The following is a 24,474-nucleotide window of genomic DNA, read 5'->3' on the forward strand; positions in this document are numbered from 1 at the left end:
ATAATTAATCTAGCCACTGCCATCACTCCACCGTCTGTGTTCCTGTTACAGTGCTTATCCTTCATTCTCTTTCTATGAGACTTTTAGTTCCCTGAGGGTAGGGACCATGTCTGTAATCAATCTTTCCTTCATTTATTCATTCAATGACATCTATCCAGTCCCTGTTACGTGCAGAGACTGTGTTAGGTACTCACAATGGTGCATAAAAACATACGTGATCTCTGCCCCCACAGAGCACACAGGCTAGTTGAAGAGACAGACACAACCATATACAGAGCTACACCTGCACCTGCGACTGTTGTTATGAATGGGAAGTATCTGGTGCCATGAGAACCAACACTAGGAGTTGACTTGGCGGGGGTCAGGGAAGGCTTCCACGAGTAAGGGAAATTTGAACTGCGGGAGACTGGAACACAGTCTATCTGGCTTCAAGCCCTCGCCATCCTACTATACCTGCTCTACAGGCTTGGATCAACGCATGAGAGCAGGTGAAAGGCAGTGAGATCGGTTATGTCAATTTAAGTTGTTAAAGGTTAACTCCACTAGAACAACATGAAACTGGGCAATTAGGGAGAATTAATAACCCAAAGAAAACTAATAACCATAAATCTTCAATATGCTGTTTCCATTTATTAATCCAAATCTTACTTCTCAAGTGTCTATTTCTCAGCTGAGAGTCACCAGTACAAAGTTACCATACCCTACATCTGTCCCCCACAATATCCTCACCTCCCCTATAAAGAAGATGTGATACATATGTATAATGGAATATTACCCAGCCATAAAGAGGAACAAAATGGGTCATTTGTAGAGATGTGGATGGACCTAGAGTCTGTCATATAGAGTGAAGTAAGTCAGAAAGAGAAAAACAAATATCATATATTAACGCATATATGTGGAATCTAGAAAAATGGTACAGATGAATCTATTTGCAGGGCAGGAATAGAAATGCAGACATAGAGAACGGACGTGTGGACATGGGGGGAAGGAGAGGGTGGGATGAATTGGGAGATTAGGTTTGACATAAATACAGTACCACATGTAAAATAGATAGCTAGTGGGACCCTGCTGTATAGCACAGGGAGCTCAGCTCAGTGCTCTGGGATGACCTAGATGGGTGGGATGGGGGTGGAGAGGGAGGTCCAAGAGGGAGGGGATAGATGTATACATATAGCTGATTCACTTAACTGTACAGCAGAAACTAACAGAACATTGTAAAGCAATTATACTCCAATAAAAAAATAAAAAATTAAAAAAAGGAAAAAAAATCCTCACTTCCCCCAACACACGTGCGCACACACACACACACACACACACACACACACTTGGCACTTGTAGGCCAATACTAAAAAGACTTCAGGGCCAATGGCCTAGGGGATTCCACAGTCAGAGAGAAAGTAGATACTTATATGGAACCAGAATTCTCTGGGCTACCAGCTATTCTTCTAGTCCACCTGTGTCCAGAGCTGTCCAGGCTTTTAAATTTACAAATGAAATAGGAGGGCTTGTCCCTGTTCTGAAGAAGCTTGCTGTCTTGTTAGAAGACATATCACATATATGAGTGACACATTTGAGGAAGCCATTTAAGACCCAGTGTAAACACAATGAACAAATGGCAAGGATGTGGAGAAAAGGTAACCCTTCTGCATTGTTGGTGGGAATGTAAAGTGGTGCAGCCACTATGGAAAGCAGTATGGATGTTCCTCAAAAAACTAAAAATAGACTTACCATATGATCCAGAAATTCCTCTTGGGTTTATACCCAAAGAAAGTGAAAACACTAATTCAAAAAGATACATGCATCCCAATGTTCATATTATTTTTAATAGCCAAGATATGGAAGCAACCTAAGTGTCCATCAACAGATGAATGCATTAAAAAATGTGGTATGTATGTATACATGCATATATATGTATACATATACACACACACACACACACAATGGAATATCACACAGCCATAAAAAATAATGAAAAAAGAATGAAATTCTGCCATTTGTAACAACATGGATGGACCCAGAGGGTATTATGCTTAGTGAAATAAGTCAGACAGAGAAAGACAAATGCTGTATGTTATCACTTATATGTGGAATCTAAAAAATGAAACAAGTGAATGAATATAACAAGAAGAACCAGACTTACAGATATAGAAAACAAACTGGTGGTTACCAGTGGGGAGAGAGGAGGAGGAAGGGGCAAAATAGGGGTAGGAGATTAAGAGGTACAAATTACCATGTATAAAATGGATAAGCTACAAGGATTATATTGTACAGCACAGGGAATATAGCCAATATTTTATAATAAATGGAATATAATCTATAAAAATATTGAATCACTATGTTGTACATCTGAAACTACAATAAAACCCAGTACAATAAAGTGCTAAAATTGTAAGGGGAGAGGAGGTAGGCTTTCATAGAGAAAGAGTACCCAGTTCAGGCCACAACAGTCAGGAAGACTGCAAGCAACCCATGGGCTTGATTCATGCCCTGAAAGGATTGGATTAGAAAAAAAAGAAAATTACTAACATGTATTGTCTGCCTTCTATATTCTAGGCACTGTGCTAGGCAATGTTTTAGCTTATTGTGGTCTCATTACAGTTTTGCAAAGTATATATGTACATCCATGTTTTACCGGTGAGGAAACTAAAACTTGGTTAATGTTATCAGATATTGTCTGTTTCAAATATTATCTATGCTACCAAATATTGTCTACATTGTACAACTTTTTTTTTAGAACTTTCTATTTTCATACTTTATTTTTAGAGACGTACGCCAAATTCATCATGATTGAAGACAATAAGGAAAACAAAGATCATTCCTTAGAAAAGGGAAGAGCAACTCTCATTTTTTCCTTAAAGAATGAAGTTGGAGGACTTATAAAAGCACTGAAAATCTTCCAGGTAAGCAGTCTCTGTATTTCTGCATAAAACTCTTATAAAATGGGTCTGTAAGATTATTTGTAAATTCTTCAGAGGTGGACTACAGAAATGTTTTAAACACTTAAATTTGTAGAATACTGCTCGATTCTATCAAATGGGCAAAGGATACAAACAATTTATAGAAGAGGAGGTACAAATAACTAATAAAGAAATGGGGGAGGAAAGATTCACTTTACAGATTTTGAAGAAGCAAATTTTAATTTTATTTTAATTAAATGAAATATTGAAATTTTAATGATATTATTTAATGATACATTAATAATATATTAAACGCTATTTTTTATATAGCAAAATAACAAAGAGTCTACAATTATACTACTCCCTACTGTTAAAGCTTCAATGCATTTGGCACTTAAATACACCTTTGGTGTGAGGGAAAATTGATGTGATGTGTAGGGAAACAATCTGGTAATATGTATTTTGAGTCTTAATGTGTTCACATATTTTGACCCAGTAATTTTACTTCCATAAATCTATCCTAAGGAAATCAGGGTCAGTCAGTTAGAACAGGAATTTTTACTGAGTACTTACTAAGTACAGCACGTCCTGCTAGATATGAAGGTGTGTACCCTAACAAAGCAGACACAGTTCCAGCCCTCACAGTTGTGTATAATCTAGTGGAGAAGACAGACACTAAACAAATAATTTCAGTAAACAAATGATTACATGTGTGTAAACTGACCTGAAAGAGAAGTACCAGGTACTATGATAGCATTGAACTGGGAGACCTAACCCAGTTTAAGAGACACAAAGATTTATTTATAGGAATTAAAAAATTATAAACAAACTACTTGTCCTAAGGTATGGAACAGGTTAAATTATACTACTAGAACATCATCGGTATTAAGCTTGTAGCCCGTGAAGGCAGGCCACCTGAGTTCAAATCCTTGCTCTGTCACTTATTGGCTGTGTGATGGTGGGCAAATTAATTAGTCTCTCTGCGTTTCATCTTAGCATCTATAAAATGAGAACCCTACCTACCTCACAGGGTCACTGTGAGAACTAATAAAATTAATATATTTCAAGTGCTTAGGATAGCTCATAGTAAATTATCAATAAATGTTAGCTGTTTAGAAACCAGATTTATATCCATATGATATACTATTAAACAGCAGTTTGAAAATAATATTTCAAAGAATTTAAAATTCTAAATATAACAAATAGTCTAGAAGAGTTTGTGATAAAAAGCACCAGTTTTTTACCCAGCACCTCAGTTCCACTCCCTAGAGGCAATCTCTTTTAACTATTTCTGTTCTTTAGTTCTTTTAGCGGTGAATTTATAATGTCTAAATATTGTCCTGATCTCTCTGAGTTATCAATTTACATGATATTTATTTACTCTCTATTGTGAATGATACTGATACTGATACTTCCGTCCCTTCTTCCTCCTTCTCCTCCCCATATTTGATAATTACATGATTACTGCAAGCTCTTCTTTTGATTACCTTGGAGTCTTTAAATAGTATACCTATATTTCTTCCATCAACTTTCTTTTTTATTTTGTCTTTAATCAAATAATACTTGTGCATGGTTTAAAAAGTCAACCCCACACTATAAAGCTTATAAAGAAAATAGCAGTCTTCTGCTTCATCTCTCTTCATTCCTAAATTCCATTTAATTTTTATGTTGACCTAGGTGCAGAGGGTTGAGCTAATCACACTCCTTAAATCACGTGGACACTGTCATCACTGATGTGTACAGCCTCCTCCTCCTGTTTTATTCCATCTCCATTTCTCTCTTCTGATAGACAACTGCTCTGATACGTTTGATCTACACACTGAATTGTTTTTTATGTTACTTAGAATCTATGTTGAGTTTCTGCATGTGCATGGACTGGTAATTTATATAAATGTTATTGTACATACACTTTTTCTTTTACTCAGCACTGTGTTTTGAAGACCTACCCGTGCTGCTACATATCCATCTCATTCGTTCTTCTGACTGCTGCAATGGTGTTGTGGGCGTGAATCCACCTATTTTTACTTATCCTCTGCCTATAGGGGGCAAGCATCTTCAACGCTTTTAACCATATTTTCTCATAGTATCGTCCATATTTATAAGCAATATGCTTATTCTGCTGCTATTCCTTGTTTTTTCCGTTTGTAGATATTGATTTTCTCCAGCGGAAGTGAAGGGTTAGCTTCCTTGGCACAGCTCCCTTTCCAGAGGCCCCTCAACTTCCCTTCTCCCCATCTTCACAATGTAGTTATGCCCCAATTTTTGGCTATATCAGTCTTCAGTGTTTTCATTATAAAGATGATGTAAATCTTGTTCAAAGAAGAGCTATATTATCCGTTATTCTGACTCTTCTTTTCTTGTACAACAGGATTACAGCATAGTTTTTAAGGGCATAGACTATGGAGCTAGACAGCTTGAGTTTGAATTCCAGCTCTTACACTGATTAGCTGTGTGCATTTGGGCAAACTGCTTAACCTCTCTGTGCCTCTGTTGCTGTAATTGAAATATCTGATAAGGAATGTCTCACTTATTACTTTAACTCTACCTGAATTTTCCTAGACCTTCTTGACTAAACTTTTCTTCCAGGTAAGAAGAAAAGAAACTAAATAACTTTTAAGTTATTTAGTTACATTTCCTCACCAAATGCCATCAAGTTTTTCATTTTGATAGCACTCAATTTTAGATTACTTTAGGAAGAATTGACATTTTGTGTCTTCTTCTCCAAAAACATAATTTATAGCTTTATATTTATTCAAGTCATCATTCAGAAAATATTTATGAATGTACTCTTATCTAAAAATTAATAAGAAATAGATTCAAAAAAACTCTCCTTTACTCCTGATCAATTCCAATATATTTTGTAACTGGCTCTCTTGTATTGATTCCATGATAGATTCTACGTTCCAGGATAAACCCTGCCTATTCCGATTTCCCAACATCCCTGACATTCACTCTCCTTTCTTATTTATCAAGTTAATGTTCCCTGATAATTATCTCATCCCTACCTTTGCTCATACAAGTTCCTCCTGTTTGGAATCTTACTTCTTCCCTTCTGTCTTCCTATTCTATCTATTTTTTAAGACTCATCTCAGCTCCTATCTGCTCCATAGAACCTTCTACCTCCTCAAACTCCTGATGTTTTTTTCCGTTTCTGAACATCTTCTGTGCCTGAACACTCACTATTTGTATTTTCTCTTAGTCTTTCATGTGTTAGTCAACTAGATTGTAAACTCCTTGTACGTCTTGCCCTTCTTTGTATGCTTCACAGCCATTACTTGGCTACACAGGTGTTCACTAAGTTAATTTAGATTCAACTGGTTAGTATTGGAGATCATCTACTCTAACTTTCTCGTTTTTTAGATGAAGAAAACTGTTGGGTGACTGGTTCTTATGTTTCATGATTATGTCACCAGGGCTTTTCCTCAGCACCCAGATTGGTAAGAGAAGATACCTTCCCCCCACAGGTTTACACATATGGCACCCCACAGCTCAGGCTGGCACGCGAAGAGATCAGAAGCAGCAATCTGATTCAGCTGGTTACTGAGTTTGTAGCTTAAGATATTGGAGGTATTAAATATTCCATGTTCAAGCTGTTCATCTAATTGTATTAAATGCATTATTGCAAAGGAGACTTTTCTTTTTAAAGGACTAACACTAGATCACTTAAAAAATAACCTAGCCTTTATTTGTGAGAATTTTCAAAGGGTTCTTTTTATCTAGGAGACTAAGTCTTTTGATTTGAAGGCCAATCAGTTCTGGCAATCTGAGGGACTTTCTACTGGGTGTTAATTTAATTAGATTCTGGAGGGTGTAATGAATTTTTCAAACTTTTTTTGAATAGTACCTAATATTTAGGGGGAATTATTTTGCTGTTGATGGCACTAAAAACAGCCTTTTTTCCCTTTGGCTATCATGACAAGTGATGAGACTGAGTTTTAGTGGTAATGGAAGTAATCTGCTCAGAGACTGTAACCATTTGAGGCAGTCATGTATAATCTTCACCCTCTGCTTTCCACAGGAGAAGCATGTGAACCTGTTACATATTGAGTCCCGAAAATCAAAGAGAAGAAGCTCAGAGTTTGAGATTTTTGTTGATTGTGATATCAGTAGAGAACAGCTGAATGATATTTTTCATCTGTTGAAGTCTCATACTAATGTTCTCTCTGTGAATCTACCAGATAATTTTACTGTGAAGGAAGATGGTAAGTTTGAAAAGTGAAAATACTACTCAAAAGATTAAGTGCATAATGTGTGTCCTATCTTATGTTTAGCTTGAAGGCATGAAAGTAAAAGTAAAACACTGTCTATTCAAATTGCTTACAATCTGATAATGAAGAAGATACAAAATGTAATTGCTCAAAATGCTAAAGAAAAATTATAAAGCAACATTTTATCAAGGGCGAGAGAAGTGAAAAGGAAAACTTGAGTACAAGAAAGAATTTAGAATAGTTAGAAATCCATTGTTATCTCAGTTTCCAAATCATCAGGCTTTTTTTTTTTTTTTCTTGGTACACGGGCCTCCCACTGCTGTGGCCTCTCCTGTTGTGGAGCACAGGCTCCGGACGCGCAGGCTCAGCGGCCATGGCTCACGGACCCAGCTGCTTCACGGCATGTGGGATCTTCCCGGACCGGGGCACGAACCCGTGTCCCCTGCATCGGCAGGCGGACTCTCAACCACTGCGCCACCAGGGAAGCCACATCAGGCATTTCTTGATTTCACAAACCTCCAGTTCACAATCCCTGAGCACTTAGTAACTCTTACAGGGCAGATACCTAGCAGATATTAAGTGAATATTTGAATTTGTTGAGAATGTTGACAATTACTGACAACTATGATGTGAAATACTCTGTATATGAAATACAATATTCTTCCTTGTCCTCACTTCCACCAAAACCAAATGGAAAGCTTCTAAGTTTTCAGATACTCAGGTAGCACAGAGAGAATCTAAAATCTTCTACTGTGAAAAAATCCTTGCAGTTTACTTGGGGCAAGAGACAAATGGATAAATCAGTCACATTTTATATATGGTACTCAATTTAAAGTAATCCCTTCAGATTATGTCACAATATTTGGGTGTAATCAGGGCTGATATTCATCTGTTATGTATTCATATGGCTGTATAAGGTATTAAAATATCAAGATTCTACGTCCATGTCTGGCTGGCAGATAGCTTTTTCCCTGAGTCCCTTAAGTGCTCCTCACCATGCCTGAAGCCCATGTGCCCCCAGTTCTCCCCTAGGAGTCCTGTGGCCACCACAAACAACTAGAAGATTAACACCTGATAGAGCAGGAGCCTGGGACTCTGCTTGTGTCTATTTTGAGTGATTCATGCCCCTGTTGTTTTGTTGCTGAATCTCTTGAATATCACTTCTGGGTATGTTAGAGCATTAAACTGGAGCAAGAAGAATTGAGTCCTAGTCCTCTCTGTTCCATTAGAGATGAATGATCTTGGATAAGTTACTTCACCTCTCTGGCAAATGAAGAGTTTTATAGAGTCTAAATAGTTCAACTGATTTTTAGGGAACACCAACTTGCATCAGATATTTCTACTAAGAAATGGGGATACAAAAAGAAATAGTCCTACCCTGGAGTCGTTCCCATTCTTTTCTGTAAGACAGCCATATGCAGATACATTATAGTAAAACATAGTAAAAGCTTTCAGAGAATTGGAGTCATAGTCATGGGAACCCAGATGATAGAGAATTAGCGCCACCTACAGGGTCAGGGAAGGCTCATTTGATTTGGGTCCTGAAGGAGGAGAAGGATATTCTCAAGAAAACAGAAGGATGAGGTGCAGCAGGATGTGGGATGGGATAGGTATTCCAGGGAGAAGACCAGCATTCACAAATCTCAGAGTTTTAGGAGAGCGTGTATGTATGAGGGATAGTGAGAAGATCAAAGTGGCAAAGATATAAATGATCTCTAAGATCCTTTTAATCAACAAAAATAAACATTCAGAGTTTTAATTAAATTTTCTAATTAAAAAATTAGCCTTGGGGCTTCCCTGGTGGTGCAGTGGTTCAGAGTCCGCCTGCCAATGCAGGGGACACGGGTTCGTGCCCCGGTCCCGGAAGATCCCACATGCCGCGGAGCGGCTGGGCCCGTGAGCCATGGCCGCTGAGCCTGCGCGTCAGGAGCCTGTGCTCCGCAACGGGAGAGGCCACAACAGTGAGAGGCCCGCGTACTGCAAAAAAAAAAAAAAAAAAAAAAATTAGCCTTACTCTTTAAGACTAGCTAAATATGTAGCTTAAATTTTTTTGAACTTTTGGTCTATTACTAAAGTGCATCATTTCTGCAATGCTTAGGAAATTAAGGCTTAAAATATTTTTAAACTCAAAAACTTTGAATAAGATTTACTTATTAAAACTAGACCAATTTACTTGTATACATTGTGCCTCAACGTACAAGCTAAAATTAAAAATCTCATCCAAATGCATTTATGACTTTCTTAATTTCTTCTTCTTTATTGCCTAATTTAAGATGGTCTCTTCAACTGTTAGTGTTTTTTGTATTTTTCAGGTATGGAAACTGTTCCTTGGTTTCCAAAGAAGATTTCTGACCTGGACCACTGTGCTAACAGAGTTCTGATGTATGGATCCGAACTGGATGCTGACCATCCTGTAAATATTTTAAATAAATATTTTCATGAAAATAATTTAAAGCAAACTAAAAAATTAAGGGTATTATTTTTCTTTTCTGGAGAAAGTGCTTATTCTAGACTAAACAGGATCTTGATTAATCTGGGTTTCAGGAAGTGTTATTAGTCCTTCATGTTGGTGGACTTGAAACCAAGTGACTGAAGAGCATCCAATTTCATTGGCTCCAAAACATCTGTGTCATGCCTGGAATTCGTATCACTAAGAGCTATTCCAAGAATTACACTACAATGAACACCGTATCTGCAGTCGGTTTCTATCAAAATGGGCATGGGCTATTGGAGAGGGGAGTAAAGATAGGAAGGGGAAAATCATCACCCACACTGTCCAGCATAATTGGTTTATTATGCAGTTGATGAATTAGGAAGCTGTTACCTTGGAAAATCATATGGGATACAGTACAGGCATGAGTTGGAGAATTAGTAAGTGTAGAGCATTAGGACTTCTTATGGAGCTCTAGGATCCTAGGAGGGGAGGAGAGAAGAGAGTCAGCAGTAGAGTTGCACAGACCAGGGATTTAATCTAGCTTCTATCACTTATTAGCTGTGTGAATGTGACCATATACTGCCTTAGACAACCCCCAGCCGATCCATCCATTTATTCTATAATATCTTATTGAGTAAGTATTGGAATTAATAATTTGCTGTACCTGCCCTCTGGGAGCTTCCAGTCAAGTTGACAAAGTAAAGCACACACACACACACACACACATATATATAAACACACATACAAGATTTAAGTATGAAAAGTGTGCTAAGTGGCATGAACAGACTGCTTTGAGATATACACAAGAGAGTAAACACTTCTAGCTGAAGAGGTCAGAGAAAGGCAACCTTGTTAACTTGGCCTTAAAGAATTTTGGCAGGAAAGAGATGGAGAGGAAGGACAGTTCATTGCAAAATGAGCAAAGGTTCAGAGGCAAGAAAATCTGGGGCATGTTTACAGAAAGGTGTGTAAATCAGTTTTACTGACCTACTACCAAGTCCTGCTGAGTTTCACCTCCAAGATATTTCTTTGATTTGTTCCTTGTTTATTCTTACTACCACATCCCTTAACTGGTCTTCCTGCCTCCAGCCTTGCCACCTCAAACTGTCCTCATAGTCACTAGAACAATCTAAAGCCTCAGTATAACCGTTATCCCTCTTGTGCCTAAAAATCACCATTGGTACCTCAGTACAGATCTAAGAAAATTGAAAACATAAGCCCATGCAAAAACTTGTACACAAATGTTCATAGAAGCATTATTCATAGTAGCAAAAAAGTGGAAACAACCCAAATATCCATCCACTGGTGAATGGATAAGTAAAGCATGGTATGTCCCCAACATGGATATTAATGGCCATAAAAAAGCATGAATTACTCAACATGCTACAACAGGGGCGAACCTTGAAAACACTGTGATAGTGAAAGAAGCCAGTCACAAAAGGCCATACATTGTGTGATTTCTTTTACATGAAATATCCAGAAGCGGCAAATTCATAGCAACAGGAAGTAGATTACTGTTTGCCAGGGCTGGGAGTGAGGGAAAATGAGGATAGACTGCGAATGAGTAGGGTGTTTTTTTTCAGTGTGATAAAATGTTCTGAAATTATGGTGGAGGTGGTTGCACAACACTGTGAATATCCTAAACCCCCCTAAATTGTACACTTTAAAATGTCAGTTTTAAGGTATGTGAGTTATATCTTGATAAAGCTGTTATTTGTTTTTTTAAAAAAAAACCCAGTGGCTTCCAATTACTCCAAGACTAAAATCCAAGCTCTCAAACAGACCTTTACTAGCAGACCCATAACTAGTCTTCACCGTGCTCCACCTCACTCTCCAGGCTCCAGCAACATTGGATTACCTGTACTTTCTTAGGTGCAACATGCTGTTTTTCATTTCTGCGCTGTCCTTGGTGCTGTGCTTTCTGTCCTTCTCCCCCTGGCTCTCTCCACTCCTCTTTTAGCTTAGGAGTCATTGCTAGGGACCCTTTCCTGACCCCCACTACCCTCTTCGCATACTCTGGATTGTGAGTTTCTTTTTGAGTTCAAGTGGTATTTTGTGCCTGTCTGTAATAAGGCACTTACCATATTGTTTCAAAATAATTGGTTAAAGTAAACTCCTTGAAGACCCAGATTGTGCTGTGTTTCTCTGAATTTCAGCACAAGGCCAGGTGCATAGTAGGGACTTGTAAATCTGTGTTAAACACACAAGTCTCATTCTTTCCTTTCAAGTGTCCTCCCCTTCTTTCCTATTTTGTATTATTGGCTATTTCCTCCTAAGATTTGCTTTTTGATGCCTTATTTTGTCTATTTTTTTCTTAAATATTTTTCATAGGTATAAATTCTAGTGTTACTATCTCTTCTATCTTTTTATCATTAATTGCTTCTACAAATGATTAATATGTCTACATTTTGCAATAAAATCTGAAGCTAGATTCAGTTGCCATGATTTTAAATATTAGTAATTACTACTTTGTTACTAATTACAGGAAAATATAACTGAAGATGTAGTCAAATGATTAAGAAAAAACTCACCCTTGGAAAAGAGCCATGTATTTTAACTAGGGTGGTGCTTTTCTTTTTCCTCAAACTATTTTATTTTTGTAGCTACTGTAGTATTTTTGTATCTATAGTATCTTTTATCTTTGCAGCCACTATCGTATGAATCTGTCATATAATGTTGACTTTAAAAGAAAAATGATCATAAATTTCTAAACAGTGCTTGCTCAAAATAACAGTTATATAGCCCTTCAATATAGTCACTTGAATAATAATGAAATGTTTTCTAAATCATTTGTTAAGTATTTTTTAGTATGCATATTTAAAAACTTTTCTTTAATTATCAGGGCTTCAAAGACAATGTCTATCGTAAAAGACGAAAGTATTTTGCAGACTTGGCTATGAACTATAAACAGTAAGTGTACTATAAAAATAACTTATTCAACTTTGAACTAATGAAATAAATGGAGTAAATTATGCCTATATAGTAAATAGAAAACAAGATACGTGCTACTGTTTATTGGATGCTAATTCAAGATAACTTCTCTTTATCTCATTAGTGGAGACCCCATTCCCAACGTTGAATTCACTGAGGAGGAGATTAAGACCTGGGGAACTGTGTTCCGAGAGCTCAACAAACTTTACCCAACCCATGCCTGCAGAGAGTATCTCAAAAACTTACCTTTGCTTTCTAAATACTGTGGATACCGGGAAGATAATATCCCACAATTGGAAGATGTCTCAAACTTTTTAAAAGGTAATGAAATGATTAATTTTTTGTAAGGTGAATATTGAACTCCATTTCAATCACAATAGAATTTTTAACAGAGGACTAAAGTCCAGTTATTTGGGAGGTCAGAATTTTTCTGTATTCTGTCCTGGCAATTCTCCAGGCACCACATGTGAAGAGGGACATTCATAACCTGGAGCAAATGTAGAGGAAAGTGAGCAGAATTGTAAGAGGATTGGAAAATGTATCATATAAATAAAATTTGAAGGATTCTCAGGGTTTTTAACCTGGAAATTTAGGGGACTTTATAGATTTATTTAAATATTTGAAGGTCATCTTATGTTATAGAGGGATTCCTATGTGGTTCTGAAGTAAAGGACAGTCGGATAGAAACAGCAAACTTTTATTTCGAAACGGACAAGATCCTGTTAAAAGAGCCATTTGAAAATGGGACAGGCTCATGAGATGGTTAGTTCCACATCCATGGAGATGTTCATACAAAAGTTCCACACCCACTAGAGGGATGTGATGGAGGAGATTCAAGCACCTTCGGGAAGGTTGGAGTAAATGATCGCTGAAGCCCCTTTCCACACTAAGATTCTTTCGTTTTCCCAAAGAAGAAGATGTGTTAGTAGAAGCATAAACAAAGACTAAGGACAATTTTTCTCCTTTTAGTTCATCATGCTTACTTGGTCCAGGCTTCCTTATTTTTTCTCACTAGTATAGGAAGTAAAAGGATCAGTGATCTCCAGGATCTACAATATGTAAGAAAAATAAATATCCCCCTTTGATCTCAGCAGATTAGAACCTTAGGGAAAAAAATAGGCATTATGTTTTTGACCCAAAGGGAGTTTATCTTATTTCCATCATATCTGAAATTACTATCTTTGAATTTATTATATAGACTGTTATAAAAATATACATATTTATTCAACTCCATAATTCTCATTCCTCAACCACTATACACAAAACTAAGAACTAAACAGGAGAGGGCGATATAGTTTTTACAAGGGAAGAACTCATATAAGTGGTTCCTACAAAAACTAGATTTAAAAAAAATAGTGATTAAGAATGGCAGAGAACCAAAGCACATGACCTTGTGTGACTTAACAAAGATGGACTAGCATATGCTACAGAAGTTGTTATCAAATCACACTTGCATGAGATCTGGAGGCAATAGTTTGTTATAGATGTGAAACTGAAAGCTGATCACTTGGGGTCTGGAGCTTGAGCAGGCTGCAGAGCTTGTTGCTAAAGGTGTTTCAAGGGAACGTGTCAAAGAGAGAAACCAATATTAAAAGACAGTTCAAACAAAACATGAGTTGGAAGGGGCTACCTGCCCTGGCAAATATGGTGGCCACTAGACAACCGTGGTTGTTTAAATAATTTAAATGAATATAGGGACTTCCCGGTGGTCCAGTGGTTAAGACTCTGCCTTCCAATGCAGAGGGCATGGGTTCCATCCCTGGTTGGGGAACTGAGATCCCACATGCTGCATGGTGCGGCCAAAAATAAATAAATAAATAAAGTTAAAAAAAATAAAATGAATGTAAATCAAAATGTTAGTTCCCCAGCCACATTAGCCACATTTCAAGGGCTCAATAGCCACACGTGGCTAGTGGCTAGCAATAGGCTAGATGTTGAACATTTCCATCTTTGTGAAAAATTCTTTTGCCCATCGGAGTGGGAGAATCCAAGTACAAAGCATTGGGGTGGAACTGGAATTACCAGAGTGTGAGAGTTTGAAATGAAGGACAAGATCAGAGCTTATAGAGGTCCCCAGAGCCACTGCAGCCTAGTGGAAGGTGACTTTTACGGTGGGCATGCAGACTCAGGTATTGGGGAATGAAAGAGCACCATCCAGTTGAGATAACATAAAGAAACAACAAGAGGTAGTACTGGCTAAAAATGACGTAGTTTCAAAAATGGTTCTGATCTAAATTAATAGATCTTGTTAGTGAGTTTTTTTTAAAAAAGAAAAGTAAGATTGTCTATTCTAGTGAAGATTTTCTCCTTTGCTTTGCAGAGCGCACAGGTTTTTCCATCCGTCCTGTGGCTGGTTACTTATCACCAAGAGATTTCTTATCAGGTTTAGCCTTTCGAGTTTTTCACTGCACACAGTATGTGAGACACAGTTCAGATCCCCTCTATACCCCAGAGCCGTAAGTACTTCTACTGCAGCATCCATCCATCGATATGGTACCTACGTCATGATTTTTTGTGAGGATCAAGCGAATTAGCACATGTAAAGCATTTTGAATGGTGCCTGGCATGTAATACATGTTCCATGCTCTATACATGTTAACCATTATTATTACCATTGTTAATTGACAACCTATTAGGTGCCAAGTGCTGTCCTAAGCATAGGGGATGTAAGACTGAAAAAAATCAAAGTTTCCTGCCTTCATAGAGCTTATATTCCAATGGGAGATATAGATAATAAACAAACAAGTAAATATATATATATATAAAATTCAGATGGTTATAAGTGCCATGGAGAAAAATAAAGTAGGGAAAAGGGACAGAGTTGTGTGTGGGTGGTTGTTTCTATTTTGAAAAGGGTGGTCAGAAAAGGACTGACTGAGAAGGTCACATTTGAGTAGAGACCTGGTTTGGGGGTTGGGGGGTTGACATGTGGATGTCTGTGCGTATTTGTATGAACTTATGTATGTGTGTTTGTGAGTGGCCAAGGTTTTGAACCAAAATAGTTTCTTTACTGTAATAGTGTCCTTTGTGGTCCATTTCCAAAGTAATACCACCTGATTAATTTGAATAAAAGTAAGATCAGGTTTTGATTTGATTGAATGGTTGATTATGCATTTATGTTAAATGTCACAGTGTGACAACTTGTACCTCTTTTTCAGAGATACCTGCCACGAACTCCTGGGTCACGTCCCCCTTTTGGCTGAACCCAGTTTTGCTCAGTTCTCCCAAGAAATTGGCCTTGCATCTCTTGGAGCTTCAGAAGAGGCTGTTCAAAAACTGGCAACGGTATAAATCTGGAAATAGCTGTATGGATCAGTAATCTTTAACTGGGGTGGGATGTGGGTATTTGTGTAGTTTAAAAGTACCTACTCAAGATGAGCATTAGAAAATTTGTCTTTGCTCATATTTAATTTAAATAATTTAAAAAAACATTAAAGGAAGATGTAAAAATTTAAGGCTTATCCAAAGAAGACCTGAGCTTTAAAAAAAAAAAAAAGGCAGAGAGACAGAGAACACCAGAATACAATAATGTTAACAGTTGGTATACCTTCTTTTTTTAGTAAAAATGATAGGTTCCTTAAAAATGATGCTAAAAATATTTTTGAGCACTAGGTACAAAACATGCTGGAAATAGAAAGATGAATAAGGCCTGGTTCCCACCTTCAAGGAACTTATACACAGACACTTACGTTAGAATGAAAGGAGGTCTGTAGAGAAGCTCAGGCAGGGTGCTCTGGGAGTGCAGAGAACTGCCTGTGGAAGGTTTCATGGAAGATGAACATCTGGACCAGCCCTGGGAAGATGAGTAATGTTTTCACCTGCCAGGAAAAGAAGGAAGAGCATCTCAGGATGAGGACACACAAGGAAAGACGGGAGGTGCTTGGTGTATCTGAGGAAATGACAAGAAGCTGGAGCAGAGTGTGTGAGGTTTGGGGAGGTGGTGTGAAATAGGCTAGATGGTTAGAACAGTGCTCTCAAATTGTGGTTTGGGGACCCCACTGGGTCCTTGAGTAAAAGATCCATTCAAAATGCAGAGTGAATTTTAATGTGAGAGACAGAGTTCATTGGTATGGTTTCAGATTCCACATTACAGCTGTACTTTAAGAAATTACCACTTGTTGAGTTTTGATGTTGTGTCAAAGAAGAATAGCCACAATTATCTGAGAAGACTATTACAATATTCAGCCATCTTCCAACTACTTATCTGTTTGAGGCTGACTTCTCTCCACATACTTGAACCAAAACAACCTATTGTGACAGGTTGAATACAGAAGCAGATGTGAGAATCCATCTGTTTTCCAGCCAGACATTAAATAATATCAATCCGGACACTAAAAAGATTTGTGACAATATAAAACAATGCAACTTTTCTCACCGTTTTTTTCTTTCTTTTTTTTTTTTTGCGGTACGCGGGCCCCTCACTGCTGTGGCCTCTCCCGTTGCGGAGCACAGGCTCCGGACACGCAGGCCCAGCGACCACGGCCCACGGGCCCAGCCGCTCCACGGCACGTGGGATTCTCCTGGACCGGGGCACGAACCCGCGTCCCCTGCATCGGCAGGTGGACTCCCAACCACTGCGCCACCAGGGAAGCCCTCTCACCGTTTTTTGTACAATATAGTTACTTTCGATTAAAATGTTATTTGTGTTACCATAAAATGGTTTATTATCATTTTAACATTAATTAGTAAACACTTAAATTTTTCTCAGTTTACATTTTTAATATGGTAAATATAGCTAGCTCTATCCCACATAAACAAAAGGTCTTTGGGTCCTCAGTAATTTAAAAAATATATTTACTTATTTATTTACTTATTTATTTTGGCGGTGTTGGTTCTCAGTTGCCACACACGGGATCTTCATTTCGCCATGTGGGATCTTTAGTTGCGGCATGCGGACTTCTTAGTTGAGGCATGCATGCAGGATCTAGTTCCCCTACCAGGGATCAAACCCGGGCCCCTGCATTGAGAGTGTGGGGTCTTACCCACTGGACCACCAGGGAAGTCCCTCCTCAGTAATTTTTAAGAGTATATAAGAGTTCTGGGAACAAAAGTTTGAGAAGTCTGGTTTGGAACGAGGCCAGATTGTAGAAATACTTGTGAGCTATCCTGGGGGTCTTGGATTTTATTCCAGGGTACTTTGGGTCAGTGACTAAGAGTTGTAATTTGTTTTAAATTGAGTCCTTTAGGATGTGAAAGTAATACTGATGTCCTTTTGCAGTGCTACTTCTTCACTGTGGAGTTTGGTCTATGTAAACAAGAGGGGCAGCTAAGAGTCTTCGGTGCTGGCTTACTTTCTTCCATCAGTGAACTCAAAGTAAGAGCTGTAAATCTTTGCACATAACCATATTCACTTAATGTAATGGATATGACCTGAAATAGTTTCTGGATTTTAATTTATTTATTTTTATTATTTATTTATTTATTATTCTTGGCTGCCTTGGGTCTTTGTTGCTGCGCGTGGGCTTTCTCTAGTTGTGGCGAGCGGGGGCTACTCTTTGTTGTGGCACGCAGGCTTCTCATTGTGGTGGCTTCTCTTGTTGTGGAACACAGGCTCTAGGTGCGTGGGCTTTAGTAGTTGTGGCACGCAGGCTCTAGAGCGCAGGCTCAGTAGTTGTGGTGTACGGGCTTAGTTGCTCTGCAGCATGTGGGATCTTCCCAGACCAGGGCTTGAACCCATGTCCCCTGCATTGGCAGGCGGGTTCTTAACCACTGTGCCACCAGGGAAGCCCTAGTTTCTGGATCTCAATAAGAGCTACCTGTGGAAAATACTTGGGGTGGCAGTAAACATTACCTAAGAGGCATTTTTCTCTATTTCCTAAGTTTTCTGAATAGATATAGATAACTATTCAGAATATAGTTATATCTTTTAAATAAAAATGTATTTTAAAACAAAGTCTTGCTGTTTCCTCACCATTTTTGGTGTGCTAGCAACAACTTCAGCAATTTCTAGGGAATTCTTTGAGATGTATTATTTATCCAATAAAGGAATGAACTTATGTTTGTTGAGTGGTGGATGTGCATGAAATATTGTCCAAGGTACAGTCTTTCTCTCAAGGAGCCTACCACCTGCTGGTGGGTACAAGTCATGTATAAGAATAACTAGTGCAGGGTAGAAAGCAGATGCCATAATGCAGGAATAAATAAATAAAGATCCTTGGGTACCTCCTAAATGGAGAAGAGTGTTAGAACAATGGAGTGGTCTTGGGGCGTTTATAGGGATAGCAAACCATTTGTTTTGCTGGCTCTGGCAGTTGTGTGTAGAATGTGATCATGAAAATAGATAGTATCCTTTGATTCACTGACTCTTCATCCTCTAGCACGCACTTTCTGGACATGCCAAAGTAAAGCCCTTTGATCCTAAGATTACCTGCAAACAGGAGTGTCTCATCACAACTTTTCAGGATGTCTACTTTGTATCTGAAAGCTTTGAAGATGCAAAGGAGAAGATGAGGTAAAGTATATCTTCCTCATGCCTTAATTTTCCTCTGCAAAAGATAGGTCCAATAATGGTAACAAGTCACAGAAGTAAGCAGCTGGATAATTAGAAGCCCACTAGGCACCTTTTGCCTGTAACACATCTCTCTTTCACAGTAAATATTTAGGGTGTGTTGTTTATAATGATGTTCAGCGTTGCAAATATAAATCAGATACACTGAGAAATTGGTTACTTCCTATTCCTTCCTATCAGAGAGTTTATAATCTAATAGGAAAAATAAACTGTATGCAAATTACTATATAGCAACTAGGAAGCCTTAAAGAGATACAGATGAAACACTGTTCTGCATTTTATTCAGGAGCAGTTCATTCCAGCTAGGGGAACAGGGAAAGCCTAATGGCATTTGAGAAAGGACTTGAAGAATACACAAGATTTAGATATGTTAATTTTTAGACTAACGGACAGTATTTGGTTTTTATCATTTTCTCCCTAGAAACTGATTGCCTCATATTTTTTTTCTTAAATAGAGAATTTACCAAAACAATCAGGCGTCCATTTGGAGTGAAGTATAATCCGTATACACGGAGTATTCAGATCTTGAAGGACACCAAGAGCATAACCAGTGCCATGGATGAGCTGCAGCATGAGCTTGATGTTGTCAGTGATGCCCTTGCTAAAGTCAGCAGGCAGCTGAGCATCTTGACAGCTGCCAGTCCTAATCCCGAAAGCATCTGAGCATTCAGAGGCCTGTGGGCCAACTGTTGCTTTGCTTGATGACCTGGTTGTGGAGGAACAGCAGCCAAACAATCTTCTCTATTCCCATTCCTTAATGGACCATTAGTCTTTGAAAATGTGTACCTGGATACTCTAGCCACTACTTTTTTTTTTCTTTTGGTAACAGCTTTAGTGAAGTATAGCCTAATTTTATTTCCCCCAGTTCTTGAGTAAAATGACTTCGATGATCACTTACAATACCTTGGTGGTTATTATGGAACTGATCCATATTGTTACTTAAGATTCTCTTATTTCTACAATAGCTCACTTATAACTGAATTTGTGCCAAGCTTGGGCACATTCACATGTCCAAATTTAATAGGGGATCAGCTGTCTCTGCTGCTAGCCTGAGCAAAAGCAGAGAGGCCTTTGCATATGAAACATACCTGGTAAAGAGCAAATAGTCTATTTTCAAGTGTAGTGTCTTGTAGGGAAAAAGGAGTATCTAAGTCTAGAAAGGTTGATTGGAGTATAATCCTTAAGTCCAGGTGAAGAATTTGTGACTTTATTTTGAAGGCACTAGGGAGCCCCTGCCCGAGTGACCATCCTCCTTGAAACTCTTTTCTTTCTGTGGCATTGCATATGTTTTACATTATCTGTCCTACTCAAGAGGCCAAAGGGAACTTGCAAGGCCCTGAACTCCGACATGCAGCCCCAGAGAATATCCTCAGGTTAGCGGGAGACAGTGTTGTCAAAGGGAGAGTTCAAACTGAGACAGATGAGAAGCGTGCAAAGTTTAAGTTGGAAAAGCAGTGCCAAGTACTTTATTTCCAAGGTATAAGGTGAGACCATAAATAGGAAGGTCAGGCGTGACAGTCGAGTGTGGGGAAATGGGGAGGAGATGGTGTAAGAAAAGTCAAGAAGAGCATTTTAGGACTGACACTGTAATAATGAAGGCTGCAAGCACTGGCTTTTATGTGGTGTCAGCTGTGTAGTACAGGGAGCAGGCTTGGTATAAAGCAGTAAAGCTGGAATCCCCAGGATAGGCTTGTGTCTCTTCAGTTTGCTCCTTTCCTCCCCCCACCCACTAAAGGAAGACTTTCCTCAAGTTTCTGTCTTTAGCCCTCTTCTCTCTCTGTTCACGGGAGATGTCATTCGTGTCCATGACTTTCTTATTTCATATGTCTCCCATATTTGCAATTCTAACCCTGACATCTGTCTTGAGTTTTTGCCTCTTACATCCAGCTGCCTGCCAGATATTTCCATCTAGATGTCCCATGAATTAGGCCAATGTTGTGTAACTTCTTGTGGCACCATTCATTAGAATGAAATGGGGTTGTGCAACATGGCAGCCCTGCCAAATATCTTAAACTCTATAGGTCCGAAAAGAAACTCAGAATCACCAGAATTTTGTGCCCCATCAGTTTCCTCTCCCAGTGATCTCATTTCTATTGATTGTATTAAGGGTCATATTTTCAGCCAATTTCCCATTCTTAATCAGCTATTTAAAGACTGTGTCCTTAATTTTTTCACATTAATAGTCAAATTGAATACCATTTAACATGTTTTATTTCAACAGACAACTAGATATTTTAATCCTTTTTAGGCCTCAAAGGAAATTATTTTAAAAACTCTTAAAAATTTATTTCATTTTATGTTATACAAGGAAATAGAATTAGGAAGAATAATTCATGCTACTTCAGATTTTTACATTACTTATAAATTTTAATAGCTGATCAACTGTTAAGTATACCTTTGATAGTACTAGATCTAAGTCAGCTAATCTAAAACCTTTTGAAATATTGGTTAGGTCGTTTATAGTTAGTGTATTTGGTTGCAAGGAAATCTATGAAGCAAACTATGATAGATAGCAAATAACAACAAGTCATGCATACTGTATCTGGTTTGGTTATTTTCATACAACTTTGATCATTGCAAAGAATCGTAGTTATTGAACTTTTAAATGATGGTATTTCAAATCACTCTGTGACAAAAGCACACTAAAGTAAATGTTAAAGACACAACGATTATAATTCACATCTTCAGAATAATGGAAATATTTAATGATTGGTTTCAGTTCTTTCTTCTAACCTCTGAATTTATGATATTTGGTAAATGAGGAGTTCTGAGAGTCTTAGAGTTTTCATGCATTTTAAATATATTTCTTCAAATATATGAGAACAGAATTGAACCAAAAGTGTGGTTCATAATTCTTAATCAGTGAGTTATTACTCAGAGACATAGATGGTATGTTCCTGACTTTTTGAAGAATGCTCCAAAATCTGGTTGTCAGTTGCCTGTATTTCTTAATCTGCCAATTCTGTCATTTGGAGTTATACAGTGGTTATGACACACCAAAGTGTACAGAATTATAGTTCATTATTAAATTGCCTTCCAAACTGAAAAAATTAAAAATCCTGGAATTGTCTAAAGGAACACATAATAGAGTTCATATATTAATTTCTAGGAAATGTATAAAGATACTGTGGTCTTATTTCAGTTCGTCTTTATTTTACTATATGATATACACTTATGACTTGCAAGTTTGTTATTCAACTGGATAATAAAAGGACACAAAATTCATGTTCTCACTAAGCATTTTTTTGTCAAATGTATGTTAAAAACTGATTTAAATGTATATTAGCAATTTCACTAGTTTCAGAAATCTGTAAGTTCCTTATACTTCTTTAAAAAGCCTACAAATATGTGATGTAAGGGGAGCCAAACACACCTGGAAGCTAGAAACCACTTCTTGGAATTCTTGATAAAGTCTCAGTCTCATGTTCCTCATCTGTAAAGTGAGCTAAATCTACTTTACTGGGTTATTGTAAGAATTATGTTGTGAGAGGACTTGTAAAAAGAATCATTAGCCATATGTAAAGAATCATTAATCTCCTAATCAGAGATCCCCATAGCTTCTGGATGATTTTTATCTTCCTTCAGAGGGAATTAACTTTTGCATCGAGCAGATAGCATATAATGGCAGGGGAAGCTCACCTTAGTCCTAGCAGGGATTAAGCCAACTTGAAGCTGCGTTTCAGTCTTTGTGAGGGCTGGTTTATTTCCAGTTCACCTCTACTCTGACGGTGCAGCCCTTTAGGGATCTCAAAGGAAAGCTACATGTGTGTACCAGGGCTTCTCCTTGGGGACCCTGGACTCCTACTTTTCTTTACTCTCATTCCACCCCACCTCCCGACACCATAAAATTGCTAAAAGTACTGTTCAGTTTCTCAGCTTCTCAGCTGCTGCTTTCAGCCCAGTTTCTTAGCCTCCAAGTCACTGCTTGCTAATTAGCAAATGCTTCAAGCAGAAAAGTAGTGCCAAATATAATCTCTCAGCGTTTAGATCTTGGCCCTCCAAGTTCTGGCTGCTTTGATAGCTCTCCGATGACTTGAAACAGATTTTAAAAATATTTTCCCCCAGTTTTTCTAATTGTTTTTGGTGAGAGAACTGGTCTGTAGCTAGCTAATCTGCCTTTATTTAAAGTGGAAATCTGACCTTGGAGTAACTCATTTAACTTCTTTGAGCCTCAGTTTTCTCATCTATAAAATAACGATTCCAACAATACTTATCATACCAGTAATATTGAGAGGATCAAATAAGATCACCTAAAAGAAAAAATTTCCTAACCTGTATAGTATAGACAGATACTCTGTATACTTGAAATACTTTATATTTTCCTCTTATGGGGACACAAATCACCTGAAAGTGATACCAATTTAAATCTAGCTCCATTCAAGAACTGCAACTCAACCAAGCTGCTAATGGGAAGAGCTAGTCAGTGGTACGTACATAGGTGAAATCGTAGCTGCATTTCAACACATCTCAACACTTCCAAGGAATTGTATTATGGGATATAACATAATAATATAACTGTAAGTTAAAGTTACAGTTAATATAAATTGATGAATGTATATTCAAGGGATGAAATTGGGAAAAAACTGTATCCTTCCAGACCCTCTCTCTATGAAAACTGACTCTGGGTAGTTCCTTCTTGCCCCTTTGGATGAAATCTCAGGTCCCTGTCTTGAATTTTCTGCTCACTCTAAGTCCTTAGCTTCTAATCTCCCTCTCCACCCCCCACCCCATTTCAGTATTTTCAAATTCCAGTGTTCTGTAAAAGTTCAAAACATTAGAGTTTAAGGTTAAAGTTTTTCTTCTTCTCTAGAACTGAGAAAGGAAGAGGTGTGCTTTGTGTCTTTATTTTCTTGCTCCTTTTTTCTTACTCACAAGGATGCCTCTGGCTTCGCCAGGGTTTGGGAATGGTGGTGGGGAGGAGAGGTAAGGAGTAGGAAATTCTTTCTGGTCTGATACTGTTGTGAGTTGGCATATGTGCTTTCTGTACTTGGTAAGTAATTAATGCTGACTCATTCTCTGTGGGTGTTTTGAAACACCTTCCCGCTTCTTATTTCTTGGGATCTCTTGATGTGGGTAAACATACCTCTCTGACTGGGCTGTTGAATTCATCTCGCTCAGCCTCTAGGAATCTAGTAGTCAACTCTCCTGTGGGTGTCCCTTCAGCTCTCCAGAAATTCCCTTGGACTGGGTCTAAAACTGTCCCCTGGCCAATTTGCTCATGCTTGGGAAACACTCACATGGGACATACTCAGACATTCTTTGTCTTAAAAAAGACATAAAAGACCTCTGGGCATGAAAGACCTCTCCAAAGCATCAATCTCTTTGCTGAACTCTCAGAGCAGTTATCTGGCCACAGGCCATTGGACGTTTCTCAGCACGAACTGGACAGCAACCTGCCCGGCCCCAATCTGGAGGGATACATGCCAAGCTCTCTTAGTGGCCCTGCTGACGCATGCCTTTCCTTAGACACGAGATGGGCAAGACTCACAGCACATT

The 24,474-nt window shown here is 38.2% G+C and overlaps 1 protein-coding gene across 1 annotated transcript; it reads left to right on the top strand.

The window, feature by feature from the left end:
* The first annotated feature begins 278 nt into the window (after nucleotides 1-278).
* Nucleotides 279-22,966, top strand: TPH1 (tryptophan hydroxylase 1). Its single transcript, XM_022555702.3, has 10 exons — nucleotides 279-2,900; nucleotides 6,916-7,099; nucleotides 9,418-9,518; nucleotides 12,382-12,449; nucleotides 12,595-12,791; nucleotides 14,791-14,926; nucleotides 15,629-15,755; nucleotides 17,689-17,784; nucleotides 18,788-18,921; nucleotides 19,434-22,966. The coding sequence occupies exons 1-10, from the start codon at nucleotides 2,658-2,660 to the stop codon at nucleotides 19,639-19,641; spliced, it is 1,494 nt and encodes a 497-aa protein (XP_022411410.2). The 5' UTR covers nucleotides 279-2,657; the 3' UTR covers nucleotides 19,642-22,966.
* Nucleotides 22,967-24,474: the final 1,508 nt, after the last annotated feature.

Source organism: Delphinapterus leucas, chromosome 7 (assembly GCF_059928025.1).
Source record: "Delphinapterus leucas isolate spDelLeu-1000000601 "Yukka" chromosome 7, BTC_Dleu_Yukka2, whole genome shotgun sequence".
NCBI classification, from domain to species: domain Eukaryota; kingdom Metazoa; phylum Chordata; class Mammalia; order Artiodactyla; family Monodontidae; genus Delphinapterus; species Delphinapterus leucas.

Bases quoted from the DNA above. Each gene is read 5' to 3' on its own strand.
- TPH1 (XM_022555702.3), top strand. From the start codon at position 2,658: ATGTTATCAGATATTGTCTGTTTCAAATATTATCTATGCTACCAAATA. The intron at 12,792-14,790 runs GTAATGAAATGA...TTTGCTTTGCAG, and splicing joins TGTCTCAAACTTTTTAAAAG to AGCGCACAGGTTTTTCCATC. The intron at 17,785-18,787 runs GTAAGAGCTGTA...TTCATCCTCTAG, and splicing joins CTTCCATCAGTGAACTCAAA to CACGCACTTTCTGGACATGC.